We start from the raw sequence: 12,968 nt of genomic DNA, 5'->3' as shown, positions 1-12,968 counted from the left end.
CTACACTAACTGAGAATCTAGCACCTTTTAAATGCCTAAAAGGGAAACAGTTGCCATCTGTTGTCTCTTAGGGTGGCCTATGAGACTTTAGGTATAATGGGAAGCCTGGTCTCCACAAGTCTTTAGCTTGACCCATACCTTTGTATTGATTCCAGGCCTGTGTGAAGAGGGAGACCCAGGCATCTCAGATCAACTTCCCTTTTCCTAAGACTGTAAACTTCCTCTTCTCATTCCTAAGACTGTAAACCGAAGCCCTTTTCATATGTAATTCGTAACACTGTAAACTGAGACCCTTTTCATATGTTAAGCTATGAACCTAAGATTCTTCCACGTGTACCATCTAAAGTATAACTAAATAAAGAAGGAAACTTCTTTTGTTAGGGGAGCTTGGATATTAGGCAAATATGCCACCTGGCTCCTGGCCGAATAAACTCCTTCCTCCAATATTCGGTGTCCGAGAGATCTGTTTCCCGCGGCCGCTCGTGCAACAGAATCAATTGCCAATCAGATTTTTTTAAAGAAAATCCAGGCAGAATCTCACTTTGTCACCAGGTTCGAATTCGATGGCCAGACGGTTTACTGCAGCCTCCACCTCCCAGGGCTCAAGCAATCCTCCCACCTTAGCCTCCTGGATAGCTAGGACTACAGGCACACCACCATGCTTGGATAATTCTGTTTGTTTTTTGTAGAGATGAGGTCTCGCGGGCCGGGCGCGGTGGCTCAAGCCTGTAATCCCAGAACTTTGGGAGGCCGAGGCGGGTGGATCACGAGGTCAAGAGATCGAGACCATCCTGGTCAACATGGTGAAACCCCGTCTCTACTAAAAATACAAAATATTAGCTGGGCATGGTGGCACGTGCCTGTAATTCCAGCTACTCAGGAGGCTGAGGCAGGAGAATTGCCTGAACCCAGGAGGCGGAGGTTGCGGTGAGCCGAGATCGCGCCATTGCACTCCAGCCTGGGTAACAAGAGCGAAATTCCGTCTCAAACAAACAAACAAAAAAAAACAAAAAAACAACAAAAAAAAGATGAGGTCTCGCTATGATACCCAGGTTGGTCTAACTTCTTAGACTCAAGTGATCCTTCTGCCTCGGCCTCCCAAAGTGCTAAGATTATAAGTGTAAGCCACCACATATGCCTCAGAAAAATCTTTGAAATGTGAACTCCAAATATCTGAAACAAGACTCAGTCAATTTAGGAAGTTTGTTTCGCCAAAGTTAAGGACACACCGTGAAACAGCCTCAGGAGGTCCTGATGACATGAACCCAAAGTTGCTGGGGCACAGTTTTGTTTTGTACATTTTAGGGAGACATGTGACATCAATCAATATATGTATGATGCACATTGGTTTGGTTAAGATGAGAGAACTCAGGCCAGGTGTGGTGGCTCACGCCTGTAATCCCAGCACTTTGGGAGGCTGAGGTGGGTGGATCATGAGGTCAAGAGATCGAGACTATCCTGGTCAACATGGTGAAACCCCACCTCTACTAAAAATAAAAAAAATTAGCTGGGCATGGTGGCACGTGCCTGTAATCCCAGCTACTCAGGAGGCTGAAGCAGGAGAATTGCCTGAACCCAGGAGGCGGAGGTTGCGGTGAGCCGAGATTGCGCCATTGCACTCCAGCTTGGGTAACAAGAGTGAAACTCCGTCTCAAAAAAAAAAAAAAAAAAAAAAAGATGAGAGAACTCACTGAGCACAGTGGCTCGCGCCTGTAATCCCAGCACTCTGGGAGGTCAAGGAGAGCGGATCATGAGGTCAGGAATTCAAGACCAGCCTGATCAACATGGTGAAACCCCGTGTCTACTAAAAATAAAAATAAAAAATTAGCAAGGTGTGGTGACTGCGCCTGTAATCCCAGCTATTCAGGAGACTGAGGCAGGAGAATCACTTGAACCTGGCAGGTGGAAGTTGCAGTGAGCCCAGATTGTGCCACTGTACTGCAGCCTGGGCAACAGAGTGAGACTCCATCTTTAAAAAAAAAAAAAAGAGAGACAACTTAGCCGGGCATGGTGCCTCACGCCTGTAATCCCAGCACTTTGGGAGGCTGAGGCAGGCAGATCATGAGGTCAGGAGTTTGATACCAGTCTGATCAACATGGTGAAACACCATATCTACTAAAAATACAAAAATTTGCCAGGTGTGGTGGCAATCACCTGTAACCTAGCTACTCAAGGGGCTAAGGCAGGAGAATTGCTTGAACCCTGGAGGCAGAGGTTGCAGTGAGCCCAGATCACGCCACTGCACTCCAATCTGGGTGACAGAGCAAGACTCCGTCTCAAAAAAAAAAAAAAAAAAAAAAAAGATGAGACAACTTGCAGGGAGGGGGATTTCATGTCACAGGTAGATAAGACAAATGGTTGCCTTCTTTTGAGTTTCTGATTAGCCTTTCCAACAATCAGGTAGGTACACATTTATTTCCTTGAGCTGAGGGATGACTTTGATAGAGTGGGAGGCAGGTTTACCCTAAGCAGCTTCCAGCTTGACCTTTCCCTTTAGCTTAGGGACTTGGGGCTCCCAAGATTGATTTTCCTTCCACAGAATCCATCTATGACCTATAAGCCCCTCTCTTCGGGTTGTTTAACCTTACCAGAACAAAGCATACCCATTGGTGTGAACCACAGCTCACTGCAGCCGTGACCTCCTGGGCTCAAGTGAAGCTTTTGCCTCCCTAAAACATGTAAACCAGGCTGTAGCCCAACCACCTTGGGCACATGTTCTCAGGATCTCATGGGGCTGTGTCATTGGTTATCGCTCAAAATAAATCTCAGCTGTTTCACAGAGTTTGACTTTTTGTCAACAGCTAAAAACAGTCCAAGAGCCCACTTTATTTATTACTTTACAGATCCTGAAGAGGGAGATCCAGGCATCTCAGATCAACTTCCCTCTTTCATTCATAAGACTATAAACTTTCCCTTTTCATTCCTACGACTGTAAACCGAAGACTTTTTCATATGTAATTCCTAAGACTGTAAAATGAAACCCTTTTCATATGTAATTCCTAAGACTGTAAACTGAAACCCTTTTCATATGTAATTCCTAAGACTGTAAACTGAGACCCTTTTCATATGTAATTCCTAAGACTGTAAACTGAGACCCTTTTCATATGTTAAGCTGTGAACCTAAGATTCTTCCAGGTGTAACATCTAAAGTATAAGCCTATATAAAGAAGGAACCTTCTTTTGTTAGAGGAGCTTGGATATTAGGCAAATATGCCACCTCGCTCCGGCCGAGTAGACTCCTTCCTCCAATATTTGGTGTCCGAGAGATCTGTTTCCCATGGCTGCTCCTGCAACAATCCCAAAATGATACCAGTTGGCTAGAGAAGGTCCCCAAACGCCCATGGAACCTTGGTCCCCTGCCTGTGTGCAGGCTCTTGTCACAATTGTAACTACCCAATGGCTGCCTAGAGCTGATTTCTCAAGACAGGGGAATTGCACTAGAGAGAGTAATGCATGCAGAGTCTGCTGTGCAGGAGAGGGGAGTTTTATTACTACTTAAATCAGTGGCCCCAGGGGGCATTCGGGGAATCAGAGGTTTTTTTTCACTTGTTTTTGAGAGGGAGTTTCAGAATTTCCCTCTTGTTGCCCAGGCTGTAGTTCAATGGCACAATCTCGGCTCACCACAACCTCTGCGATACCCCCACCCCCCACTTTCAAGTGATTCTCCTGCTTCAGTCTCCCCAGTAGCTAAGATTACAGGCATGCCCCACCACCTCTGGCTAATTTTGTATTTTTAATAGAGACAGGGATCCTCCATGTTGATCATGGCTGGTCTTGAACTCCCGACCTCAGGTGATCTGCCTGTCTCGGCCTCCCAAAGTACTGGGATTACAAGAGTGAGCCACAGTGCCTGGCCGAGGATCAGAGACAATTTGGTGGGACAAGAGGAGCAGTGAGTCGGGGAGTGCTGATTGGCTGGGTTGGAGATGAAATCATGGGGCATCACTATCTTGCGCTGAGTGAGTTCCTGAGTGAGAATACAAGATCAGGTGGTTCAGTTTCTCCATCTGGTGGTGCTAGTTGATCCATGAAGTGCAGGGTCTGCACAGCATCTCAAGTGCTGGTCTTTTTTTTTTTTTAAAGATGGGGTTTCACCATGTTGGTCAGGCTGGTCTTGAACTCTCGACCTCAGGTGATCCACATGCCTTGGCCTCCAAACTGCTTGGATTACAGGTGTGAGCTACCATGCCCAGCAAGCACTGGTCTTAAGAGCAGTTTAGGGAGAGTCGGAATCTTGCAGCCTCCTGATAGTAGTAGTCTACTCCCCAGGCAAGAAGGAGGTTTGTTTTGGGAAAGGGCTGTTATCATCTTTGTTTTAAACTATAAACTAAGTTCCTCCCAACATTAGTTCAGCCTACACCCAGGAATGAACATGGACAGCTTGAAGGTTAGAGGCAAAATGCAGTTGTTTAAGTTGGATCTGTTTCACTCAAGTCATAATTTGCAAAGGTGGTGTCACCACCTCACGAATAAATTCAAGAAAAAGTTGGAAAATAGTGAATGTGTGGAGATTTACTGTGACATACACACTCAAGAAAGGGGATCGTGGGTGGACTTCGCAGTGGGGCTTGAGATTTCTATCTGTATGGATTTCTTTAAGAAATGGAATATGCATGAAGGTTTCTGGAAAAAGGTGGAGACTTCTCAGAACTGTGGTGGTACCCATTTTTACACCAAATATGGGTGTTTCCGGAATTGTCATGCTGCCTTAGTATGTTAATGAGTGTATAATGGGGTCCTAGGTTGGGTCCAGTTGGTTTTAGCCGGCTTGGCCCACACCCTCATTTTTCAGGGTCTTATCAACTGAGAGCTTATGCAGCTGTTTCAACAGTTTCCTTTTGCTAGTCAAGTACGACTGCAGCCTGAAGTTTCTATTCTCCTGCCACTGCTTTGTATCGTTCCACTCTCAAAGAGGCTCAGGGACCCCAAACAGGATGGCAGAATCCAGAAGCTTACCTAAAGAGGAATAAAGACTTGTCCAATGGTCAGAAGCGGCTTTTTGGTGGAGACTGGACCTAAGCCAGTCACTAATGAAAGAATATTCAAAATGCCGAGAGCTGAGACCCGGGGCGCGCAATTCGTTGCTTCATCAGCCAGCCCAGTGACCAAGGCCTTCCGAGAAAAGCTGAAGTCATCATCCAAATCCAAGAAGTCAGAAAAAAATTAGGTTCTGGGAAAGACCTCACCTCCAACACAGATTTTATGGAGCGGCCATGAGTCAGCAAAGAAATACTGTTGTGAAAAATACCTTAAACTGGGCGGGTCGTGGTGGCTATCGCCTATAATCCAAGCACTTTGGGAGGCCAAGGCGGGGGAGTGACAAGGTTAGATCGAGATCATCCTGGGTGACATGTTGAAACCCCGTCTCTACTAAAAATACAAAAATTAGCTGGGTGTGGTGGTTCGGGCCTGCAATCCCAGCTACTCAGGAGGCTGAGGCAGGAGAATAGCTTGAACCAGGGAGTTGGAGGTTGCAGTGAGCTGAGATTGTGCCACTGCACTCCAGCCTGGTGACAGAGTGAGACTTGATCTCAAAAAAGCAATAAAGAAAATAGAACAACGGCCGGGCGCGGTGGCTCAAGCCTGTAATCCCAGCACTTTGGGAGGCCGAGGCGGGTGGATCACGAGGTCAAGAGATCGAGACCATCCTGGTCAACATGGTGAAACCCCGTCTCTACTAATGGTGCAAAAAATTAGCTGGGTATGGTGGCGCATGCCTGTAATCCCAGCTACTCAGGAGGCTGAGGCAGGAGAATTGCCTGAACCTAGGAGGCGGAGGTTGCGGTGAGCCGAGATCGCGCCATTGCACTCCAGCCTGGGTAACAAGGGCGAAACTCCGTCTCAAAAAAAAAAAAAAAAAAAATAGAACAACACCTTGATCTCCACACACACCTTCAGTACTGTTACGAGAGAGGGTTCCCAATCCAGACCCAAGAAAGGGTTCTTGGATCTTGTGCAAGAAATAATTTGGGGCCAGTCTATAAAGGGAAAGCAAGTTTATTAGAGAAGTGAATTAAAAAATGATGGCTTCTCCATAGACAGAGCAGCTTATGGGCTGCTCACCTGAGTATACTTATAATTATTTCCTGATTATTTGCTAAACAAGGGATGGATTATTCAAGAGTTTTCCAGGAAAGGGTCAGGAATTTCCTAGAACTAAGGGTTCCTCCCCTTTTTAAACTATTGGGTAACTTCTGGATGTGGTGATGACATTTGTAAACTGTCCTGATGCTGGTGGGAGTGTTTTTTTAGCATGCTGATGCACTATAATCACCCTATAATGAGCAGTGAGCACTACCGGAGGTCGCCATCTTGGTTTTGCTGAGTTTTAGCTGGCTTCTTTATCTCATCCTGTTCTATCAGCAGGGTCTTTGTGACCTGTATCTTGTGACAATCCTATCTCATCCTGTGACCAAAAAAGGCAGGTGAATCACTTGAGGTCAGGCGTTCAAGACCAGCCTGGCCAACATGGAAAACCCTCATCTCTACTACAAATCCAAAATTTAGCCAGGCGTGGTAGCAGATGCCTGTAATCTCAGCTACTCCTCATATACTCCTTTATAACCCAGCATTCCTCATATTTATTTGACCCAGAAACATTTCTGGAGAAATGATACTTGTTATGGATAGAATTGTGGCTCTAAAAGAGATATGTCAAAGTCCTAAGCCCCAGTTCTTCCGATGTGACCATATTAGGAAACAGATCCCCACAGATGTATTATAATTACTTTGGATGAGGTCACTCTGGACTACAGTGGACCCCTAATCCAATATGGCTGATGTCCTGATACACAGCAGAAGGAGCACAGGCTCCCAGCAAGTCTCTTCCCATCTGGGAGTGATGCATCTAGAAGCCAAGGGACACCAAGGTTTGCTGGCCAACACCAAAAGCCAGAAGAGGCAAGAAGCATTCTACCCTAGAGCCCTCAAAGGGAGCGTGGCACTGCCAACATTTTTTTTTTTCATTCTTTTTTGGAGATGGAGTTGTAGTCTCTTGCCCAGGCTGGAGTGCAGTGGTGCCATCTCGGCTCACTGCAACCTCTGCCTCCTGGGTTCAAGCAGTTCTTCTGCCCCAGCCTCCCAAATAGCTGAGACTACCGGCTCCCGCCACCAGGCCTGGCTAATTTTTTTTTTTTTTTTTTTTTTTTTTTTTTTTTTTTTTTTTTTGAGACGGAGTTTTGCTCTTGTTACCCAGGCTGGAGTGCAATGGCGCGATCTCGGCTCACCGCAACCTCCGCCTCCTGGGTTCAGGCAATTCTCCTGCCTCAGCCTCCTGAGTAGCTGGGATTACAGGCATGCGCCACCATGCCCAGGTAATGTTTTGTATTTTTAGTAGAGACGGGGTTTCACCGTGTTGGCCAAGATGGTCTCGATCTCTTGACCTCGTGATCCACCCGCCTCAGCCTCCCAAAGTGCTGGGATTACAGGCTTGAGCCACCGCGCCCGGCTTAATTTTTGTATTTTTAGTAGAGACGGGGGTTTTACCATGTTGGCCAGGCTGCTGTTGAACTCCTGGCCTCAAGGGTTCCACCTGCCTTGGCCTCCCAAAGTGGTGGTATTACAGGCGTGAGCCACCAAGCCTGGCCACTGCCAACATCTTGATTGTAGACTTCCTGGCTCCAGAACTGGGAGAGAATACATTTCTGTTGTTTTAAGCCACTCTGTTGGTGATACTTAGTTCTGGCCACTCTGGGAAACTAATACAGCATCCATTATCATCTCTCAGACACAGTTTGAGAAACCCTGAAACTAGAATCACTCAAAATCAACCCTTGACAGACCAAAAAGATGAAATAATAGGCCAGGTGCAGTGGCTCACACCTGTAATCCCAGCACTTTGGGAGGCCAAGGTGGGCGGATCACAAGGTCAGGAGATTGAGACCATTCTGGCCAACCTGGTGAAACCCCAACTCTACTAAAAACACACACAAAAAAATTAGCTGGTTGTGGTGGTGCATGCCTGTAGTCCCAGCTACTTGAGAAGTCAAGGTAGGAGAATTGCTTGAACCCAGGAGGCAGAGACTGCAGTGGGCAGAGATCGTGCCACTGCACTACAGCCTGGGTGACAGTGTCAGACTTCGTCTCAAAAAAAAAAAAAAAAGATGAAATAATTAGTCTGTAGAGGAAATTGTTTTTTTCAAATTCCATGTAGCATTTGTTTTATTTCTAGTAAGAGGAAATACATTTGAACAAAGAAGCTCTCATAGCACTGGCAGTTTTATATATGTCTCTGTTATTCTAATATTTTTACTTGCTGGGCTTGGTAACTTTTCAATGGACACAGAAGCTATGACCTAGAGAGACTACAGAGTTGCTGGTAAGCATAGGCCCAAGGCCCTGGGCGTCCCCACTCGCAGACGATGGTATGTAGATGAACAGCTTAGACCCTGGGCAAAGCTTATGCTGGTTGAGAGCTGGGAGCCTGGGACAGTGATCCTGGTTGCTCCCTGCTGCTTCCAGGCTCCTCTGTCTTATATTTAATGCCCAGGAAACTCAGTATTTTCATCAGCAGCAAATCTACAATCTCTCCTTCCTCCGACAGCTGCAAGAGAGAAAGAACCAAGCAATGTACATAGAACCATCCTCTTTGGGGCGTCTTTTTCTAAGAGGAAAATACGATTTTTAATTTAATTTAATTTGACTTAATTTAATTTTATTTTATGTCTCCCTCTGTTGCCTGGGCTGGAGTGCAGTCTTGCAATCTCAGCTCACCGCAACCTCCACCTCACAGATTCAAGCAATTCTCCTGCCTCAGCCTCCTGAGTAGCTGAGATTACAGGTGTGTGCCACCACGCCTGGCTAATTTTTGAATTTTTAGTAGAGACGGGGTTTCACCGTGTTGGCCAGTCTAGTCTCAAACTCCTGGCATCAAGTGATCCACCTGCCTCAGCCTCCCAAAGTGGTGAGATTACAGGCATGAGCCACTGCGTCACGCCCAGCCGGAAACACAGTTGTATTGTTCAGTCTGCTCCCAGCCTAGGGCACTCCACTGTGCAGAGCTGTTTTAGGATGGGAAGGCCTCCCTCTGGGAATCCCAGGGGTGTGTGCTCCATCCTTGATCCTCAGCGAGCTCCCTCCTCCTCTCTGTTGAGGATGACTGGGTTTTTGCTGCAACATTTCAACTTCCCAAGCCAGGGCAGAGTAAGCCTCAGCTGGGTGGCTGACCTGCAGTTAAGCAGCACATGGGCCCCCTTCTGAGATGAGGGTCTCCCCTTTTCCTCTAGGTCAGAGTGTTGGTGGTGGCTCCTTCATCCTTTTTTTTTTTTTTTTTTAAATGAGACAGAGTCTAGCTCTGTCGTCCAGGCAGGAGTGCAGTGGCTCAATCAAGGTTCACTGCAGCCTCTGCCTGACGGATTCCAGAGATTCTCCTGCCTCAGCCTCTGGAGAAGCTGGGATTACAGGCAACCATTACCATGTCACGCCAGCTAATTTTTCTATTTGTGGTATAAACCAGCTTTTATCATGTTGGCCAGGCTGGTCTCAAACTCCTGAGCTCAGGTGATTCACCCTCCTCAGCCTTCCCAAGTGTTGGGATTACAGGGGTGAGTCACCATGCCAGGCGGTGACTTTAGTTCTTTACTATTATTCCTTCTGCTTGCTCTGTTAACCTCCTGGCCTAGCCTGGTATGGGAGGAAGTACTGGGAATGAAAAACTAAATAGGTGTTTCTCTCCAGCTTTCCCATGCTTCTCAACCATACATACATATTTAAGAGTGACTTAAAGCAAACCAAGAACTTCTAGGAAACAGGAATGGCAGACTTCACATAAGGGATGTAGGTGCCAAACAGTCACGTTCAGTAAACTGGTGTGAAAATGCCCTCTAACACCCAACAGAGGCTGTTAAGAATAAGTACAGGCTGAGCACAGGGGTTCATACCTGTAATCCCAGGATTTGGGGAGGCCAAGGTGAGAGTGCTGCTTGATCCTAGGAGTTCGAGTTAATCCTGAGCAACATAGTAAGACCCCATCTCTACAAATAATTTTTTTTTTTTTGAGACAGAGTCTCACTCTGTCATCCAGGCTGGAGTGCAGTGGTGAGATCTTGTCTCACCACAACCTCTGCCTCCTGGAGTCAAGTGATTCTCCTGCCTCAGCCTCCCGAGTAGCTGGGACTACAGGCGTGTGCCACCACGTCTGGCTAATTTTTGTATTTTTTAGTAGAGACAGGGTTTCACTATGTTGGCAAGGCTGGTCTCGAACTCCTGACCTCATGATCGGCCCACCTTGGTGTCCCAAATTGCTGGGATTATAAGCATGAGCCACTGCATCTGGCCCAGTATTTTTTTTTTAATTTTAAAATTATATTAAAAATATGGCCGGGCGCGGTGGCTCAAGCCTGTAATCCCAGCACTTTGGGAGGCCGAGGCGGGTGGATCACGAGGTCAAGAGATCGAGACCATCTTGGTCAACAAGGTGAAACCCCGTCTCTACTAAAAATACAAAAAATTAGCTGGGCATGGTGGCGCGTGCCTGTAATCCCAGCTACTCAGGAGGCTGAGACAGGAGAATTGCCTGAACCTAGGAGGCGGAGGTTGCGGTGAGCCGAGATCGCGCCATTGCACTCCAGCCTGGGTAACAAGAGCGAAACTCCGTCTCAAAAAAAAAAAAAAAAAAAAATGAAACACTTCATGAATTTGCCTGTCCTTGTACAGGGGTATGCTCATCTTCTCTGTATCATTCCAACTTTACCATATGTGCTGCTGAAGTGAACACTGCCTCAGTATTTTCTTTTTTTTTTTTTTGAGACGGAGTTTCGCTCTTGTTACCCAGGCTGGAGTGCAATGGCGCGGTCTCGGCTCACCGCAACCTCCGCCTCCTGGGTTCAGGCAATTCTCCTGCCTCAGCCTCCTGAGTAGCTGGGATTACAGGCACGTGCCACCATGCCCAGCTATTTTTTTTGTATTTTTAGTAGAGACGGGGTTTCACCATGTTGACCAAGATGGTCTCGATCTCTTGACCTTGTGATCCACCCGCCTCGGCCTCCCAAAGTGCTGGGATTACAGGCTTGAGCCACCGCGCCCGGCTGCCTCAGTATTTTCAATAATTTTGTGCATGAAGCAAACTTTGTATTAAGTAGTTATGTGTGGAATTTTCCATGTGTGACCTCATGTCAGCATGCAAACGATTTTGGATTTCAGAGCATTCTGAACTCCTGATTTTTGGATTAGGGATGGCCAATTGGTATAAGATACCCAGCTGGACAACTGCTTGGTGTGTGATCACAAAAGTGTTCTGTGTCACGTGAGAGTTTTGTAGAAATAAAAATTTGTGTTTTCCTTTCCAGATACAGATCCGGGACACACGTTACATGAGACCATGTAGCCACAGAGGAAGGGCAGCATTTTTCGCATTCTTTAATCTTGTGGGCAATAATTTCCTGGTTTCCAGGAAAAACTACTCTTAAATAATGATCCTTTAACATGATGGAGTATGTCTCCTTTATGAAACCTTTTGCAATTTAGAAAAACAACAATACCAAAGTGTTGCTCTTAAATTGAAACGGAAAAAAATAAAAAAAGAGTGTTGTAAGGGTTTGTTAGGCATGCAGATTTTTCTTATTTTCTTTTGAGACAGGATCTTGCTCTGTCACCCAGGCTGGAGTGCAGTGGCATGATCCCAGCTCACTGCAGCCTCCACCTCCTGGGTTCAGGTGATCCTCCCACCTCGGCCTCCTGTGTAGCTAGGTGTACAGGTGTGTGCCACCACCCCTGGCTGGGGCATACAGATTCAAAGAATCTTTCCGACGCGGACAGAAAGGATGAGCTGCATCATATGTCACCCTTCACACAGCCACACCTCCAGAAGGGCAGGAAAAAAACAAAAGGAAACCATGCATCCAAGTCAGACAGACCCAAGTCAAAACCCCACCTTTCCCACAGTCTAGCTCTGTCGTCCTTAGGTAAGTGATTTCAACTCTGTGAGCCTTGGTTTCCTTCTCTGCAAGATGTGAATCAGGCGTCCCCAGACTTTTTACACAGGGGGCCAGTTCACTGTCCCTCAGACCGTTGGAGGGCTGCCACATACTGTGCTCCTCTCACTGACCACCAATGAAAGAGGTGCCCCTTTCTAAAGTGCAGGGGGGTTGGGGGGGCAGGGGGGCGGCCGGATAAATAGCCTCAGGGGGCCTCAGCCGGCCGTAGTTTGGGGACGCCTGCTGTGAATAATTACATCTACTTCACAGAGCTGTTTTGAGGACTAAATACAATGTGCGAAGCCTTCAGCACAGCTTCCACTGTGAAGAGAGCGTTCTGTAGATGGGGCTGGTGGCCGTTAGTAACTTGCTGTCTGCGTGCTCATATCCTTCTTCCTGCAGGGGGTGAGAGGTCCATCCACTCTTCCCCTGGTGGCAGGGCGATCGTGAGTACCCAGTTTGTTGCCCTTGGAGCCACGACGACGAGGGTTGAGGTTTTGGAGTGTAGAATGGGTTCTCAACCTTGGCTGTTTGTTAACATTTAAATTACCCAGAGAGAGGGCTGGGCATGGTGCCTCATGCCTGCAATCCCAGCACTTTGAGTGACCGAGATTGGGTAGATCAACTGAGGTCGGGAGTTCCAAGACCAGCCTGACCAACATGGCAAAACCCTGCCTCTACTAAATAAAAAAATTACCTGGGTGTGGTGGTGGGCACCTGTAATCCTAGCTATTTGGGAGGCTCATGTAGGAGAATCACTTGAACTTGTGAGATGGAGGTTGTAGTGAGCTGAGATAGTACCATTGTGCTCCAGCTTGGGCAACAAGAATGAAAACTACATCTCAAAAAAAAAAAATTACTCAAAGAGATTTCAAACATACCAAGGCCTGGCTCATTCCCCCAGAGATTCTGTTGGTATTGATCTCTGATAGTATTGGTATCTGGAGGTACTGGTCTCTGGTGGTGTCGGTCTCTGGTGGTATCAGTGTTTATTGGCATTGTTCTCTGTTGGTGCTGGTGTCTGTTGGTATTGCTCTCTGCTGGTATTGGTCTCTG

General features: G+C 46.9%; 1 protein-coding gene and 1 non-coding gene across 2 annotated transcripts in view; both read right to left on the bottom strand.

Moving 5' to 3' along the window:
• Positions 1–8,156: 8,156 nt before the first annotated feature.
• The window catches only part of LOC101040176 (polycystin-1-like protein 2), a 106,014-nt gene continuing 101,202 nt past the window's right edge, over positions 8,157–12,968 (bottom strand). The window contains exon 43 of the mRNA XM_003938081.4: positions 8,157–8,542. Within this exon, the coding sequence (XP_003938130.2) occupies positions 8,399–8,542 (144 nt within the window). The 3' untranslated portion in view covers positions 8,157–8,398. The remainder of the gene's footprint in view (positions 8,543–12,968) is intronic.
• LOC120362063 (U6 spliceosomal RNA) lies at positions 10,612–10,714 on the bottom strand. The gene has a single exon (XR_005578068.1). It is a non-coding gene; the product is annotated as a U6 spliceosomal RNA (small nuclear RNA).

Source organism: Saimiri boliviensis, chromosome 1 (genome assembly GCF_048565385.1).
Source record: "Saimiri boliviensis isolate mSaiBol1 chromosome 1, mSaiBol1.pri, whole genome shotgun sequence".
Classification (NCBI taxonomy): Eukaryota; Metazoa; Chordata; class Mammalia; order Primates; family Cebidae; genus Saimiri; species Saimiri boliviensis.
The sequence above is the reverse complement of the archived record's forward strand: the minus strand, read 5'-3'. Positions and strand labels throughout refer to the sequence as shown.